General features: G+C 40.8%; 1 protein-coding gene across 1 annotated transcript; it reads left to right on the top strand.

The window, feature by feature from the left end:
• Window positions 1–6,833: 6,833 nt before the first annotated feature.
• On the top strand, window positions 6,834–9,809 carry LOC110941493 (scarecrow-like protein 23). Its single transcript, XM_022183132.2, has one exon. It carries the CDS (start codon window positions 7,837–7,839, stop codon window positions 9,322–9,324), a length of 1,488 nt encoding a protein of 495 aa, XP_022038824.1. The 5' UTR covers window positions 6,834–7,836; the 3' UTR covers window positions 9,325–9,809.
• Window positions 9,810–17,156: the final 7,347 nt, after the last annotated feature.

Raw genomic sequence — 17,156 nt, 5'->3', positions numbered from 1 at the left:
AAAATGTCTATTAAAAAAAGCGAGGATGGGAGTTCTAATGTCAAGCAGTGTTTACGTAAGGTTGCTGATGGTTATTTTACCGCTGCGGTTAAGGTCCTTTGTTCTTCTGGAGTTGCACCACTTGATAAGAAAACTATGAAGGCTCTCGTGGATAAACACCCGTGCATGCCCCCTCCGACCATGCCCGCTTTCCTTCCGTCAGAGCCTCACCTTGTAGGGGAGACCGACAGTGTGCTTGGGTGTATCAAATCCTTCCCTAAAGGGACGTCATGTGGAAGAGATGGTTTGAGGGCTCAACACCTTTTGGACGCCCTTTGTGGGGAAGGGTCCGTGATTGCGGTTAGTCTCCTCAGGGCGATTTCAGCTGTGGTTAACTTATTTTTGCGGGGGGGATGCCCGAGGAGTTTGGCGGAGTTTGTTGCATCTGCTCCCCTTACGCCCCTTCTCAAGCCCGGTAATGGGATTAGGCCTATTGTAGTGGGTTCGATCTGGAGGAGAGTGGTCTCCAAGGTAGCGATGAAGGGAGTGGGGAAGGATATGGCCAAATATCTTGGCGACTTTCAGTTTGGGGTCGGGGTTCCAAACGGGGCTGAGGCGGTTCTTCATAGTGCCAACAGGCTCTTAAATACGCACCACCAAGACGGGTCGTTGGCTATGCTTACCGTCGATTTCTCGAATGCCTTTAATCTTGTGGATAGAACTGCTCTTTTAAATGAGGTAAGGAAAATGTGTCCATCCATATCTGCTTGGGTTGATTTTTTGTACGGGCAACCAGCTAGACTTTATGTGGGGAATGATAATATTTGGTCTTCCACGGGGGTTCAGCAGGGGGATCCTTTAGGGCCTCTCCTTTTTGCCCTTGTTTTACACCCTCTTGTTCTCCGAATCAGAGATCGTTGCAAGCTCCTTTTTCACGCCTGGTACCTGGATGATGGGACCCTTATTGGAGATGCTACTCAGGTGGCCAAGGTTTTAGACATCATTAGAGTGGAGGGCCCCTCCTTGGGCCTCCTTCTCAACATTAAAAAAACTGAAGTTTTTTGGCTTACATGCGACGGGGTGAAGACTCAAGAGGGTTTATTTCCGCGTGAGATTGGTAGGCCGGTGCATGGTGTGAAACTCTTGGGTGGTGCTGTCAGCAGAGATGGGGAGTTTATTAGTGGTTTGGCCCTTAAAAGAGCTAAATGTGCGGTTGAGTTGATGGGATGCCTCAAACGTCTTCGGGACCCTCAGAGCGAACTCCTCCTGCTTCGTTCGTGTATGGGGGTTGCTAAACTGCTGTTTGGGCTAAGGACGTGTCAGCCTTCTTTTGTTGGGGAAGCCGTCTCTGTTTTTGACAAGGGGCTTCGGAATGCGATCGAGAACATTGTTGTTTGTGGGGGTGCCTTTTTCGGGGACCTACAATGGAGGTTAGCTTCCCTCCCGACCCGTTTTGGGGGGCTTGGGATTTGCTCAGCTGAGGATGCCTCTTCCTACGCTTTTGTGGCTTCAAGAGCCCAATCTTGGGTTCTTCAAGACCACATCCTTCGTGAATGTGGTGGTGGGTTGTTGGACTCTGATTACACGGGTGCGTTGGACAACCTGCATAGTTCTCTTCCCGATCTTGATCTCGGCGGTTTCTACATTAAAGACACCGCCCCCATTAAAGCCCATAAAATTCTGGCGAATGCCTTATATGGCGAAATCGTCAAGACAGTTGAAGAGAAGTTTGCTTTGTCTCCGCGGCAGCGAGCCGTGTTTGAGTGTTTGCGAGCCCCCCATGCTCAGGATTTCCTGTCTGTTGTTCCCATCGAAGGTTTAGGGCAATGTATGTCGGCTGTGGAATACCGGGCTATGCTCAAGTACCGGCTGATGGTACCGCTTTTCCCATGGTTGCAAAAATCGCGACTAGCCGGCGATTAATCGCCGACTAGTCGCTAGTCGCCCATCAACTGAGTAATTTTCAGCTAATCAGTAAAAAAACGCTAGTCGGCCTAGTCGGCCCTAATCACGACTAGTCGGTCGGGAAAAATCGGAAAAAATCGGGAAAAAACAAAAAAAATCGGAAAAAATTAGAAAAAATCAGAAAAAATCGAAAAAAAACACATATTCCGGCCAAAACGTCCCAGATTCCGGTCAAAACTTGTCCACTTAAAAAAATTACGTATAAAAATATATGTATATTTGTATAAAAACTTAAAATTATACATAAAAAGTCCGATCCGATTAATCCCGATTAATCCCGAGTAATCCCGAGTAGTCGCTAGTCCCTACCTCACCGAACCGCTAGCGACTAGCGAGTTCTCCAACCTTGGCTTTTCCCAGTTGATGACCCGTGTCCTGTATGTCGGAAGTCTTGCTTGGATTCTTTTGGGGAGCATGCAATCCATTGTAAAGAATTACCAGGATTTAAATATCGACACGATTTAGTTCGTGATGTGCTTTATGATGTCCTTAAGCGGGCAGGGATCTCGGCGAAAAAGGAAGCTCCGGTGAACTTCTTGACCGATCCATTAGAAGGGAGATCTACCCTACGGCCCGCTGACATTCTTGTTTTTGGATGGGAAGGAGGAAAACACGCGTGTGTTGATTTGACAGGTGTATCCCCCCTCGTTGGGTTAAGGGACCACGGGTTTATGGCGGGTCAAGCACTAACTAAGGCAGAGGCGGCCAAAGTAGCTAAGCATGAGAAAGCTTGCATCGAGAATCAGCACGTGTTCGTCCTATTCGCTTTCGATACTTTTGGCGCTCTCGCCCCTGACGCGGTGCGGTTCCTCAAGCGGGTTCAACAGGTGGTAAGCAGTAACACCGCGCATGTTAAGGGGCAGAATTTTGTGTTTAGCAGGGTAGGGTTTGCTATTCAGAAGGGGGTAGCGGCGCAGCTTGTTGCTCGTCTACCTGTCATTAGTCTGTAATCGTCTCTGTTTTTATGATTCGTTTGTATTATAACTTATGTTTTTATTGACTTATGAGTCTTTGACCTAGTGATAAGAGAAACTAACTTTTATAAGTAGAGAATGTCATAGATCTAATCATTTCTAAAAACATTTTTATTTAATTGGAGAAGGTCATAAATCTATTCATTTTTATAACCATGAAAGGCACATATATAGTCATGAAAAACATAAATAAATTTCATTGTTTACCTTTTTTAATGTTTTGTCTTATATTACCTTCTAAAAGAGGGTTATGAGTTATGACTTATGAATAATACTTTTGCAATTAGGATCGCCGTTTAGAAAAGAAAATTCTCAAATTTTGAAATACATTAAAATAAACTTGGTTAGATATTCTTATATAAATTCTAAGAGCATTCACATCCATCCCACTATATTCTCACCCTAAATTACACTAAAAAACACTACATTTTCTCTCTCCTTTTCAATTAAATAATATTTTTTATACCTTTATCATTACATTTTCTCTCTCCTCCACTCACAACCACTTTCAAAATATATTAAAAATTATAGGGGCGGAACAGTGTCCCCTCAAATATACAGATGAACAGTAACATTTTCTCTCTCCTCCACTCACAACCATTTTTTATACTCTTCATATTTTAAAAACACCACACACATAATATGATTCCTTGGATGTGAATGCTCTAAGTAAATGTGAAAAAATATAAATCATGGGCTCAGTATAGTTGCCTCAAACCTGTTGCTAATCGGCCCGTTAGGTTTTGACTCATAAAGGGAGCTAAACCTTAATTCTAACGGGGTGTGATTGACTGGTTTATGGTAGTCTTTCTTTGCTACAATTTCAACTCCTTACATATACTCTTTCGAGTCTCTGTAAATACTTTATACTTTCAATACTAACATACGTATTTATTCTTGATAGTTGTCGTATACTTGTACTGGTTTAACTGTTGGATATCTAAGATGTTTTGACCCCATGGACCTTCTAGCGGGTTTGTGATGTTCTCAACCTTGCTCATGGCCTGGGAAGAAAAGATACATCACAATATCACCACCTAGACGACTTCAAATCGAAAGAGTCTTAGACTCTAACACAAATCCAACATTTTTTTATGACAAAAATTACATAACTTTATAAAGAAAAAAGATGTTTTCTGATTTAACAAAGAATAAACAAGTTTAAGTACTTGACAACTACTTGTCGAACTTTGATTACAACGTTTTGATGGTTTACCTATGTTTGTACTTTGTTATGTCATAATGATTGGAGAGTATGACTAATTACCCTTTAATATAGTTATAATTGTTGAATTTTATTGAAAATTAACTTCTAAAAATATCACGTTTAATACAAAACAAGCTTTTGTTATGGAACTATAAATATAACATTTCTTAAATGGGTATTCACTGTAGCGTATGTTTTGTCAAGCTTTGTTTGTTTGTTTGTTTTTTTGGTCCTTTTTGGGTTTTTTTTTTTTTTTCTACCCTAAATATCCAGCATTGGCACTTGCATCACATATTTTATAAAAACTTTGTAAAATATTATTTTAACCTTCTTGAGTTTTGCGTGCTTATTTTTATGTACGTGGGTCAAATATAATACGTTTCCGTACTTATTTTTATGTATCTCTTTTGGTTGGTCTATGTTTTGTCAATACGATTCCGTGCTTACTTTTATATACATTTTCAATTGGTCTACGTTTTGTCGTATATAATACGTTTTTACTAGGCGGTATATAAGTTTGAGTTACTTTACGTTTCAATGCCGCCACAACGAACGGTTCCACTCTTTAACTGAAAAAATACAATTTTCTTACGTGCTTTATATAAGTATGTTACGGTATAAATTCAAGTTAGTTTACGTTTTGACGTAATTTTTTCTCGGTAATGAGTCCGGTCAAATATTATTACTTTTTCGTGTTTATTCTATGTATGTTTACAGTTAGTCTACATTTTGACATAAGCTTTGTTCGAAAACGAGTCGGGTCAAATATTTGACGCTACAAATTCGAGTTATCTTAAGTTGTTGCGGCGGCGGGTCAAAATACGAGTTATGGTAACAGATAAACAATTTTTTTTTTATCACGGAGGTTTCCCCTCTGGTTGGTTTAAGGGAAAACGGGTTTGTAGCTGGACAAGCACCAAGAAAGGCAGAATCGAAGAAAGTTGATAAGTACGCTAAAGCTTGTGCAGAGAACCAACATGTTTTTGTCCCTTTTGCTATTGATGCATTTGGCTCCCTAACGCGAGAAGCTATCCAATTCCTGACCAGGGTCCAACGGGTCATCCACAACAATTGTTCAGTCCCAGGAGAGCAGGGTTTTGTCTTTGGTAGATTAGGGTTTGCAATTCAGAAAGAAGTGGCGGCGCAACTTGTTGCCCGTCTACTTTCTGTTTTGATTTAACTTGACAAGTATGAATGGAAATCCAATAGATATAACAAAACGATAATTGTTTTTTTTTTTTGAACGGCCAACAAACTCAATTCCGAGCACTCTCGGGGCACCCACTGGACAAACGGAGTACTCCGAGAGTAACCCGAGTCCACCACCAATTCCGGGGAAAACCCGGTAACCCACCCGCTCGTAGGCACGACAGTGACGATTTCAATATTTATCAATTTATAATTAATTTTTTAATAGTTGTCAACAAAAGTTGTTAGTTTAAATATACAAAGAAGAAGCCGGTGGATAAGACAAAAATTGAATTTAATGGATTTAATGTGTAAAATAAGAAAAAAGAATCGACGTAATCGATGCAGGACAAAAAGACACGATTAAAAAATGAAAGTTAATAGTGATTAAATGATTAATTATAGGTTTATTTGTCGTCAACTAAACGGCGTGACTAGACAAAACAACTACCTTTCAATTTTGGAAGCCATTCAACGCTACGAACAAACCAACATCACAAAGTAACGTCGTTACCACCAAAATTACATGTAGAATTTTCACTTACACCCTCTTATTTTCCCTAAACATCATATCAGTCCATTACTTTTATGACTCCTTGTGTAGCAAGATTTGACAAGAGTAAGGGGCTGTTTGGTAGCCTCTTAATGACCATTCAGATGTTACCTCTTAATGGTTTAAAACCTCTGAATGAATAAGAGGTAACATCAAGTCTGAATGGTTAAGAGGTAACCTCTGAATAGTAAATCATCACATGTCACATTCTTCTACCTTCTCATTGGTAAAATTCTTAATGGTTCCATTAAGAGGTAGCCTCTTAATGACCATTCAGAGGCTACCAAACAGCCCCTAAGAGATTTGTTTAAGATTAGTGTTCGAATCATCGTCTTTGAATTAAGTTATATGTTCGTGCTGAAGGCTTCTTGACCTAGTGGCAACAAGTGTTTATCCCTATCAAAATGGTGCAAGTTTAAGTCCTACAAACTGGACATAGTTAAATTTTAGGAGGGACGTTTGCATGTTCGTCGTTAAAAAAGGTTACACACTGATGATGATTAAAAAACATAATTATTTCTTATTAATCTCATAAATAAAGTATGGCAATACACTTATTTTGATCATTTATTAGACTTTTCAAAGTATAATACTTAACTCACTTTTTACGTTCTTTCTTATTTTCTCCCTCACATAAGCTAATTTTTTTCAAGAAACTAGATTTTTTTTAATACAAAGTTGGTTAGGCTTGTACATTATAAGTTAATTCTTATTTCTTAGTAATGAAAACCTATACTATATGTAATAACCGTCACACTGATCCATATTGTTTATTTCGTCATTAGAATCTCACATTCTTATAACCTAGCATCTCTAATGTAAATAACCAATATGAAATTTGTCTAATGTATCATACACACGATCTTGGATTGAGTTTTACGAATTGTCAAATTCTACAACTCATCCCGTATTCCACCTAATTAATGATTCCATTCAAAATATCCACTCCACACGAACCCACCCATCAAATAAAACACAGTTATTATAATTAAGACATTTGATCTATACCATTACATAACCGGTTTAATCACGATAACAACATTATACAATGTTGTTAAAGAAGATTCAAACTGCTATTGCGTACAATGTCTCCTTAGTCTTGCCCTCTGTTGTCAAGGCTCACCTAGGCGCGCGCCTAGGCCCACTTTTCAGGCCCATCCCAGCCTTCTTGCTTCGCTTCAAAAGCCCCACTTTCAGGCCCTCAGGCGCATTTTCATGTCAAATTCCAACAAAATTCCGGTCAAAAATCATTTGAACCGGTTTAAGCATGTTTGAAACAATTATAAGAATCATAAACAAGCCTAAAAACGACCAAAAACAACTTAAACTAGCCATAACGAAGCCAAAAACATGTCTAAAATCCCTAAAAATTGTATTTTTATACTAACAACTCGTCTAAAAAAGCCCTCGCTTTTTAAGCGCCTTGCATTGAGGTCCAAGGCTCACCCTTTTTTGCCTTGAGTGCGCCTTTGACAACTATGGTCTTGCCGCAAGATTTTAAACCCACGACCGACTCCGACACGAAAGCAAGTTTTAAAAAGGTTTAGGAAGAACTAAAGAAGTAATGGATTGGATGTTTTATGTTTTTATATATGAAATTAAGCAAAGTAGAAAAGACCAAGGACTTACTTGAACTCCACAAAAACATAAAAGGATGCAAACAACCATATCATCAAAAAGCCAACTACCTTTTCCCCACTACACTTGATCATCTTCCTCAATTATTATCACCTTTTTCACAATATCCACCATTGAAGATCTTCTTCAACACCTTCTTCATCTTCTGACTGACACAGACATCAACTTCATCCTCATCCTCATCCTCATCCTTCTTCAACTTTTATTCAGACCTATATTCTTGTCCTTTTCCACATCATTCTCTTGTCAATTTCCCCTTCAACCCCATTAATATTCCTCTACCACCATCACCATCACCATCAGTCATCACCATCATCACTACCACAACAATCATGCTTCAATCTCTTCACCTTCAACCCCCACCCCCCACAAACTCCTCCTCACCAATCATGAACACCAACACCTCAAAACGCACCATCAACAATAACAATAACAACTTCGCCGGAGAAAACATTGACTTCTCCGGTGCCGGTGCAGGTTCCGGTGCAGGTTCCGGTGATGTTGCCGGTGATGGTGATGGTTCTCCTTCTCGCAGCTGCAAACGACGGAACATTGAAGAGAGTAATGATGATGATGATCAATTAACAACAGTTGAAGCGGAATCATCAGGTTTAAGACTGTTAGGTTTACTGCTACAATGCGCCGAGTGCGTAGCGGTTGATAACCTAGACCACGCGAACAATCTGTTACCGGAGATTTCAGAACTGTCATCTCCGTTCGGTTCTTCGCCGGAGCGTGTAGCGGCGTACTTCGCCGAAGCGTTACAAGCACGAATCATCAGTTCATACATCGGAACTTACACGCCGCTCACGTTCAAAACCAAAACCCTAGCCCTAGCTCAAAACCAGAAGATATGCAACGCACTTCAATCCTACAATTCAATCTCTCCGTCAATCAAATTCTCACATTTCACAGCGAATCAAGCGATTTTCCAAGCGTTAGAAGGTGAAGAAACCGTTCATATTATAGATCTAGACATCATGCAAGGTCTCCAGTGGCCAGGATTGTTCCACATCCTCGCTTCCAGACCTCGCAAAATCAAATCGCTTAGAATCACCGGCGTTGGCTCTTCGATTGAACTCCTTAACGCCACCGGCCGTCGTCTTCACGATTTCGCTAATTCTCTCGGTCTTCCGTTCGAATTCGTCCCTCTCGAAGGTAAAATCGGCAACATCTGTTCAGATCTGAATAATATCAGTTCAGATCTGAATAATCTGCATAATAATATGAATAATTTGAATAACATGAGTACAGATCTGAATAACATGAACAATAATTTGATGAATAAGCTCGGAGTGAGATCCGGTGAACCTGTGGTGGTGCACTGGATGCATCACTGCTTGTATGACGTCACTGGAAGCGATTACGAAACCCTAAGGTTACTAAACGTACTAAAACCTAAACTGATAACAATCATCGAGCAAGATCTGAGCCACGGCGGGAGTTTTCTCGGGCGGTTTGTGGAGGCGTTGCATTACTACTCCGCCTTGTTCGACGCCGTCGGCGACGGAATTGAGCCGGAGAATGTGGAACGGTATACAGTGGAGCAGCAACTGTTTGGATGTGAGATAAAGAATATTGTGGCGGTTGGTGGGCCGAAGAGGACTGGTGAAGTGAAAGTGGAGAAATGGGGGGAGGAATTGGGCCGGGTCGGGTTTGGGCCGGTTTCTTTGGCGGGTAACCCGGCTTCGCAAGCGAGTTTGTTGTTGGGGATGTTTCCGTGGCGAGGGTATACGTTGGTCGAGGAAAACGGGTGTTTGAAATTGGGGTGGAAAGATTTGAGTTTGTTGACGGCTTCCGCTTGGCGGCCGTTGGATTGATCGGGAAAGTCAACGATTGGGTTTGATCAACGGTGGAGATTGATTGGTCAATGTTAGAATAAGGATAAGAAATCGGAAAATTACAAAAATGGTCATTGATTAAAAACTCACTTTCAGATTTGGTCACCTCGTGCCTTCTTGGAGCGACACATCATTCACGGATGCATCTTTGGAAATCCATTGGACGTGTTTGAGCCCATCTGCACCATTTGAAACATCACGTGTTCATTTTTTATTGGGTGCTTAAGATGTCTGCATATGGACATTTCAAGTGTTTGAGATGTCGCTCTAAGAACGTATAAGATAGCCTTTTCTGATAGTTATGGTGGTCAACGGTTATTTTGGTAATTTTTCTTTTGTGAAAAATTGTTTTGAGAATTTTTTTGGTTATGGATAATAAATTATAAATTATTATTGATTAGCGTTGGATCACTACAATTGATGTGACAACGTTGGATGAATAATTTATAATTGTTGTTGATATCGTGGTGTTCTTTGTTTGATTAAAACAAGAAACTTGTTGATTGGTTTTAACTTTTAACTACTTTCCAAACACACACCTAACAACAACTGTTAAAACAGAATAAACTAAAGCTACCACCCACTACACACACTACAAGTGTAAATTGACTAGTGCTAAAGCTACCACCCACTATACACACTACACGTGTAAATTGACTAGTGAGCCAGTGAATTTCTCTCGCGCTCGCGCATTACGGCAGCATCGAAACGTTGAAACGTAAAGTAACGTAACGCGAATTTATATTGTTTAATGAAAATGTATTATATTTCACCCGACTCATTTCGAACAAAATTTACGTCAAAATGTACACCAACTGAAAACGTATATAAAAATAATTGCTTGAAACATTGTATATCACGAAAATATTTTACATTTGACTCGACAAAATTTACGTCGAAGCGTAAACAACTAGAATTTATACCGACACGTAATATGCACTTGAAACTCGAGGGATTTAAAATGACACTTCGTAAAGCTTTTAAAAAGTAGAAGGGTTGTAAGTGTAAAAACTGAAAGTTAAGGAGCTAATGTAAACAAAAGACAAAAATAAAAAAAAATAAAAAGAAAAGAAAAAAATAGTTACTGTAGATCTGATGTTACGGACGCTATAGTAACCCCAAGTTGGATTTTGTTAATATTCATAATGACGGGATGGCATGATGATGACGAGGAGGATGTGTGGTCGATAAAAAAAGGTTTACATCACCACCAACAGCATTACTGAAGCTGGTACCGGCACTGGTCAGTACTATCTCTTAATTCCATTTGCTGCAATAGCATTCTAAACTGTAACACCTCGAAATTTTGTGTCCAATAATGTATTGACACGTGTCTTGAGTCTACACGTGGCATTTAATAATAAATAAAGGACTAAAGTTGACAAACCTTGAAAGTATGTAAATTCGAGGGTTATAAATGTCAAACAAGGGTAAGTATACTGTATAGTAACCCTCAACGATGCTCGTACCTTCAAACGAATAAATCATGGATCGTACGGAAGCGAAACGCGGAAGAAAGTGAGAGATTACAAGCTGCAGGGGTTAACTGTGTCAACATGTTTAATTATACCTCTAAGTGACCCTTTGACGTACCCGAGGCTTTGTAACAGTAAAATACGCTCACTAGAATGTACTATATATAAATTTCGCGAAGTTCCGTTTTAAAACGAGAAAGTTATGATCAAATTCGTATGAGAAGGGTTAAAAGCGTCAACAATGAAAGTTCAGACTTTCCGGATAACTAACAAACTAACCGGGGACTTAACAATGCGGGTAAATAACACGAGGCCCTTAATTGTAATTAACCGAGGGCCATATCGCAAAGTTACCCCTTCAAACCCGAAAGGTCAGGTTATTAATTACCAAAGATTTCGTGATTAATTACAAAGATTTAGTCAATGATTACAAAAGATTCAAAAATCCAGAAAATTAGACCTAACGCGGGCCGCGTAAAGGTCTTGGGTAAGTTGATGCGGGCCGCGAGCCTCCTGCAGTTACGCATTCTGATATGAAAACTCAGGCGGCCCGCGTACAAGATGCATGAACTTTCATGCGGGCCGCGTGAACCACACAGTAACAGAAAACATGGGCAGCTTCAATGATTTGGCTTCAAAACGATCTTGTGAGCAATCAATGAAGTATGGGCGCCCTCTACCTGACCCCTAGCACCTTAGGACACCTGCTGGACATCCATGCTCACTTGTAGGTTGAGTTGTAATGATCTAGAGGCCATTCTTGCACTATAAAAGGCCATACATAGTTCACAATTGAAACACACCTCAAAACACATCCTCTGATCATTCCTGAAGCTCCCAAGTGTTCTTCTATAATCCTAAGTCGTGCACTAAGCCTCTGTAAGTATGCCAAACCTTCTATGGCTTTGTTTTTGCTTAGTTTAGCATTAAAAGTCAATCCGTCGTAACTAACGATTGACTTTGCGATAAATCACGAATGGTCCAGTGAATTGTCGAATCAAAAGTAGTTATGTGTTGGTATTTATGTGGGTAATAAACCCCTAAAAGGGTTCCCCCTGATCACCACTCTAACTAATTCAAATATCGAGTCAAACATGCTTGGAAAAAGTCAACAGAAAGCTATTTTGTGATTTTATACATAATCTGTAATGTAGGAGATATGTAACCTGTTTTGATGTTCATAAAACATGATATTAAGTATATAAACTTGTCTAAGCTTGTTTGATCCGGCCATTTGCTATATTGACCCGGTTCGGAGCCGAATGTCGCAAAAGTTTGACTTTTGCTTTCACTTCAGTTCTGACCCGTTTTAGTGCAATGTAGATATGCCTTAGGACTCTCTTGGGACCAGGTCACATGATGGTACCACCCTCTGTGACCGGTTCGTTGTTTGTCCGAGTCTTTTACGCCTTTCCGTTAATTGCTTAAAAGTTGACCGTAACGCCCTTTTCAAAATAAAACGAGTATTTCGGACACGTGAAGGGACCATAACCTTGCTTACTAAATTCTAAGCATGTCCCTAAAGTTTCACGCCAATCCGAGGTCTAGAATAGGAGTTATGCTAAATAGCGCAATTAAAGGAAACTTTTGTAATAAACGGCGCGATTAGCATAACGCCTACCTAAACCAAGATTTCGTCACCAAACCTTTTACTCACTGATGTAAAATAATATTTTGAGTTTTTTTAAAGATTTTTAATTATTTTGAACCTGCTCATAACCTGCGGTTATGGCAGCGGTTCGGTAAATACCGAATATGCCCTTTTCGGCCATAACTTGAGTTCTATAAGGTCTTTTGACCCGATTCCAGTTGCTACTGATTTTAAATAATAAATAAAGTATTTTGAACTTTAAAAACTGATCGGGAAACTCAGATTTCCTGTAGAACTCAGAAACCTCTTTTATAATCTTTAAAAAGACCAAAATACCCCTTCGGGGCATAAAATGAACTTAAACTCGTTACGGGCATCACGGAAGGTATCCTACTGATACCACGACCTCTTTAAGGCATATTGACTTAGGAAATCAGTGTAGGACTCTTACGGTTACCCGTTGCGCCTTTTTGCGCGCGCGGTTCGGCTTATGTAACTAGTTTACATAAATTAGCCGATACGGGTCAAACCATACTAATTTGACCCCAAAATCCAGAGTGTGAATATTAAACCCATATAAAACAAGCCTTCAAACTTGTTGGGTCAGAATCACATTCCATTCCCGGTATTCGCCTTTCACGCGATTAAACCGTATTTATCCTTTGAAACTGACTGGTCTAGGCTACGGCTAATATAAAGACCCGTTAGGATTCTAATAGGTTATTTTAAAACCTTCGTTCCAGAATAGGAGCCCAGTAAAAGATATCTGTGATTTAATCAATTAAGGACTGTACTTGCAAATGTAAATACTTTTAACTTATTTTCCGTTATACGGGCTTGGGTTACGGTATCTAAAATACCGCTTGGTCGGGCAATTGACCCCAACTCATTTGTAGTTGGGTATTATCGACGTGACCCGTTTAAAACTTGTTTTGTTGGCTTAACGCCTTTGGGGGCTTAATAACCATGTCCCGGATATCCTTGCAGCATTTACGAATGGCCACGACCTCGACATCCGGGTGTAGGCGTACACCCGGCATTATGTCTATAACTATAAAAGCATAGCCGTTGGTTACCCGCCACAGTGTTATATGCTATGTGGCGTGTCTATTAAACTTTAACCCGGCACGACCCGGGCGACCGAACGCATAGCAAACATGTAATTCTTTACAAGATTTAATTATAAATTATCCCAAGTTATAAAAGAGTTTGTGCCTTGGGCATTCAAATCAATTTTAATAAACATTTTACAAAAGTGTCGGTTGAATGTATTTACCAGTGTAAACTGACGTATTTTCCCAAAAAGATTAATTGCAGGTACTAAACGAAATCGGCTGGCTATAGCTCCTTAGCATCCTTAAGAGTCTCGCAAGCTTTTGATGCCTTGTCTGTTGAACAATACTTTTATTATTTTGATCCCCCTGTGGATACCATTCGACTATTTGTGATACATTCGATATTACAATCAATGGTTGAATTATATTTATCTTTATGCTTCCGATGTGCATTCATATAATTGTGTGGTTTGACTATATTGTTGCCAACTACGTCACGGTAATCCCCCACCGGGCCCACCGGTGAGACACGTGGAAATCGGGGTGTGATAGGTTGGTATCAGAGCCAACATTGAGTGAATTAAACACTATCCTAATGTGTTTAATCTCAGTGACACAACTGCACATACTTGAGTCTAGACAAGAACTTAGGACAAATTCAAAATTTTATTCCGAGTTGTCTTTTTTTATTATTGTTATTTAAAGTTTTAAAAGCAGGAAATATGGCACCTGTAATTTTCCGAGGAAGAGGAAGAGGAAGAAGAGGCAGAGGAGAGATCGTTACTCACCATGATCATGAAGCTGGACCTTCAAATACGCGAGCTCCTTCGACCACAAGGAGTGAAGAACCGCAAAGACGGAGAAACCTTTTCGAACCTGCGAGACATTCTACCTCGCACAGCTCGACACCATCGTACCGTCACTCGTTCGGGCCAGATTCCGAAAATGATCCCAATAACCCTCAACCCTCCTACATGCCTCTACAGCGTTCGGTATCGCACCGTGCTTTTGACGACCCCACTCCTTACTTCAGAGGCCAGTTTAACCCAGCAGATTACATTCAGGAACCTGCAGGCTTTGTTCCGTTAGGACCACAGGATCACTTCTCAGAAGACCATATGGATGAGGACACTGATCCAATCGAACCTGCTCGTGGTACGCCCACACATCCTATCGAGATCTCAGATGGATCTTCTTTTCATGGCACACCTTATCAAGGGCCAGATAGCTTTCAAGCGCTGTTCAACCAGCACGAGTGGTACTTCACACCCTCCCATCAGACATCGCAGCACGAGCAGCAACAACAACAAGATCCCTCCGAGGATCCACGTTTCGTGGCAGTTACGCCACCACCACCGCCACCGGTTCAACCAGTAATGCCTGATCCGCCGAGGCGTAGAAGATCGGGTGCTCGTATGTCCACCCGAGGGAAGGAATTCCACTTCAGCACCCCTCGACACTCTAGTAGTAGCCACTACCCGCCACTACAAGAAGAAGGACCTTCAAGTCCAGTACAGGAGGCGAACTCCGCACCAGTTGCACCATCTTCGCCACCATTTGGGTATGACCACCCAATACCTACATACACGGGTCCGACGGCATACAACCCGTTCGAACCATCGTCGTACGCACATTACAATTACAACTATGAGCGCGACCCATATGTGGTAGCAGCTAGGTATAATGCCCGCTATCCCGACGGAGCTTTTGGAAACATGGGAATACCGGACTACTCAGCTCATGGGTACCCAGCACCTCCTAGACCTCCAGTCCCGCAACCGGCGCCACAACCACGTTTTTCTCCGCCCGAACAAGAAGAAATCCTCCACCGCTTAACTCGTGTGGAACGGGATTTCGAGGAAGAACGAAAGAACAACAGGGGATTCCTTAAGGGTTTAGCGAACCTGTTGAAAGGCAAGAAGAAGAAACGTGACCATTAGTCCTTATATATGTTCTAATGTAATGTCTATTTTAAATAAAGTCCCTGCTCGGACATTTATCGTATTTCAGTCCCTACGTGGACTTATCCTTTAGTCCCTGTGTGGACACTTATCTTATATTGGTCCCTGCGTGGACTTGTCTCTTTATTAACCTCTATGTAGGTATGTACTAGTTTAAAAGTCCCGTTTAGGGCAGCGTGTAATCGTATTTGAAATTTTGGAATGTTATGTTATAATTTCATTTTTGTTATTACTATATATGAAATAAATCAAAATCATTCCTTTTAAATTAAATCTGCCTAATAAAGAATCTTAAGAGTGAAACCTAGCCAGGTGTCTTTATAAGATCCGGCCAAGATGGTAAGACCTGATTAAAAGATTCAGAATTCCCAGTTAACCTCTGTAATCATGTTAACGTTCATGGCAGATGTGATTCGTTAAAAATCGCACGCGTCATTCTTATATAAGAATCCTTCTAAGGATTTCAAAGCCCAAATTAATGATATAATAAATCATGGGTTAAATCATCAATGAAGATGATCACTTGTTAAACATCCATTAGCGATGTAGTGCCTACGGGCCGAATTATCAAACATCCATTAGTGATGTAGTGCCTATGGGCCATAATCATTGTCATAATAAGACAAAAGACAGTGGTGGTCTATGACTCCCTGTCAGAAAAGGGAAAAGAACTACGGTTCAAACCTTCGTACCTTGATTCTCTGTAATCTCGGCTAATATTATATAACGTCCTCGTGACTAGGCTTTTATGCCACTAGCAATGTTAATTGTAATTAGGATAAGTATGTTCAAATCCTAAATAAAAGTGAGTAACAAATTAACCAGATATGGTCTCTGTTACCATGGTTAATGAATTGCCATAAAAGACAATTCAATAATAAACTCCTAAATAAAATTTTCGTTATATTCTGTAACAGATTCAAGTTACCATGGCTAATCCTAATGGAGAAAATAGTCATACAAGTGAAGATGAATATGATAATGCCGAAGTACATTTAACGGGCGCTCAATTAAAAGCTCTCGTCGACAATGCTATTCAGGCAGCCCTAGATCGACAATATACCGAATCTCGAAGCAGAACCGTATCCAAACCACCTTCCAAGCCGAAAACACACTCAAAATCCCACAGCAAACCCCTGTCAAAGCCCAAGAAGGACGACGATAATCACTCGTCCAATGAAAACAGTGTTCGTCGTGAAAGGGAGTATACTGATGCATCCCGTGCCAGGGGCTGCACCTACAAGTACTTTGTGTCTTGTAAACCCCAAGACTTCACGGGGGAGAAGGTTGTCGTCGATTGTATGACGTGGCTGGATGAGATGGACACCGTGGTGGACATCAGTGGCTGTGCGGAAAGGGATGTGGTAAAGTTTGTGTCGCAATCGTTTAAGGGCGAGGCCATGGCTTGGTGGAGGGCGCTGGTTCAGGCCTCGGGAAAAGCTGTGCTATACAGCATGACATGGGAGGAGTTCATTTCTCTCATCAAAGAAAATTACTGCCCTCAACATGAGGTGGAAAAGATAGAATCCGACTTTGTATCATTGGTGATGAAAAACCTCGACTGCCAGGCTTACCTAACGAGCTTTAACACGATGTCTCGGCTGGTTCCATATCTGGTAACCCCGGAGCCAAGGAGAATCGCTCGTTTTATCGGGGGGTTAGAACCCGAAATAAAGGCAAGTGTGAAGGCCTCTCGGCCAACGACCTTCAGGTCTGTAACTGACCTCTC

This window comes from Helianthus annuus, unplaced genomic scaffold, assembly GCF_002127325.2.
Source record: "Helianthus annuus cultivar XRQ/B unplaced genomic scaffold, HanXRQr2.0-SUNRISE HanXRQChr00c030, whole genome shotgun sequence".
Classification (NCBI taxonomy): domain Eukaryota; kingdom Viridiplantae; phylum Streptophyta; class Magnoliopsida; order Asterales; family Asteraceae; genus Helianthus; species Helianthus annuus.
The sequence above is the reverse complement of the archived record's forward strand: the minus strand, read 5'-3'. Positions and strand labels throughout refer to the sequence as shown.

Excerpts from the sequence above, each read along its gene's own strand:
- LOC110941493 (XM_022183132.2), top strand. The coding sequence starts at position 7,837 with ATGCTTCAATCTCTTCACCTTCAACCCCCACCCCCCACAAACTCCTCC.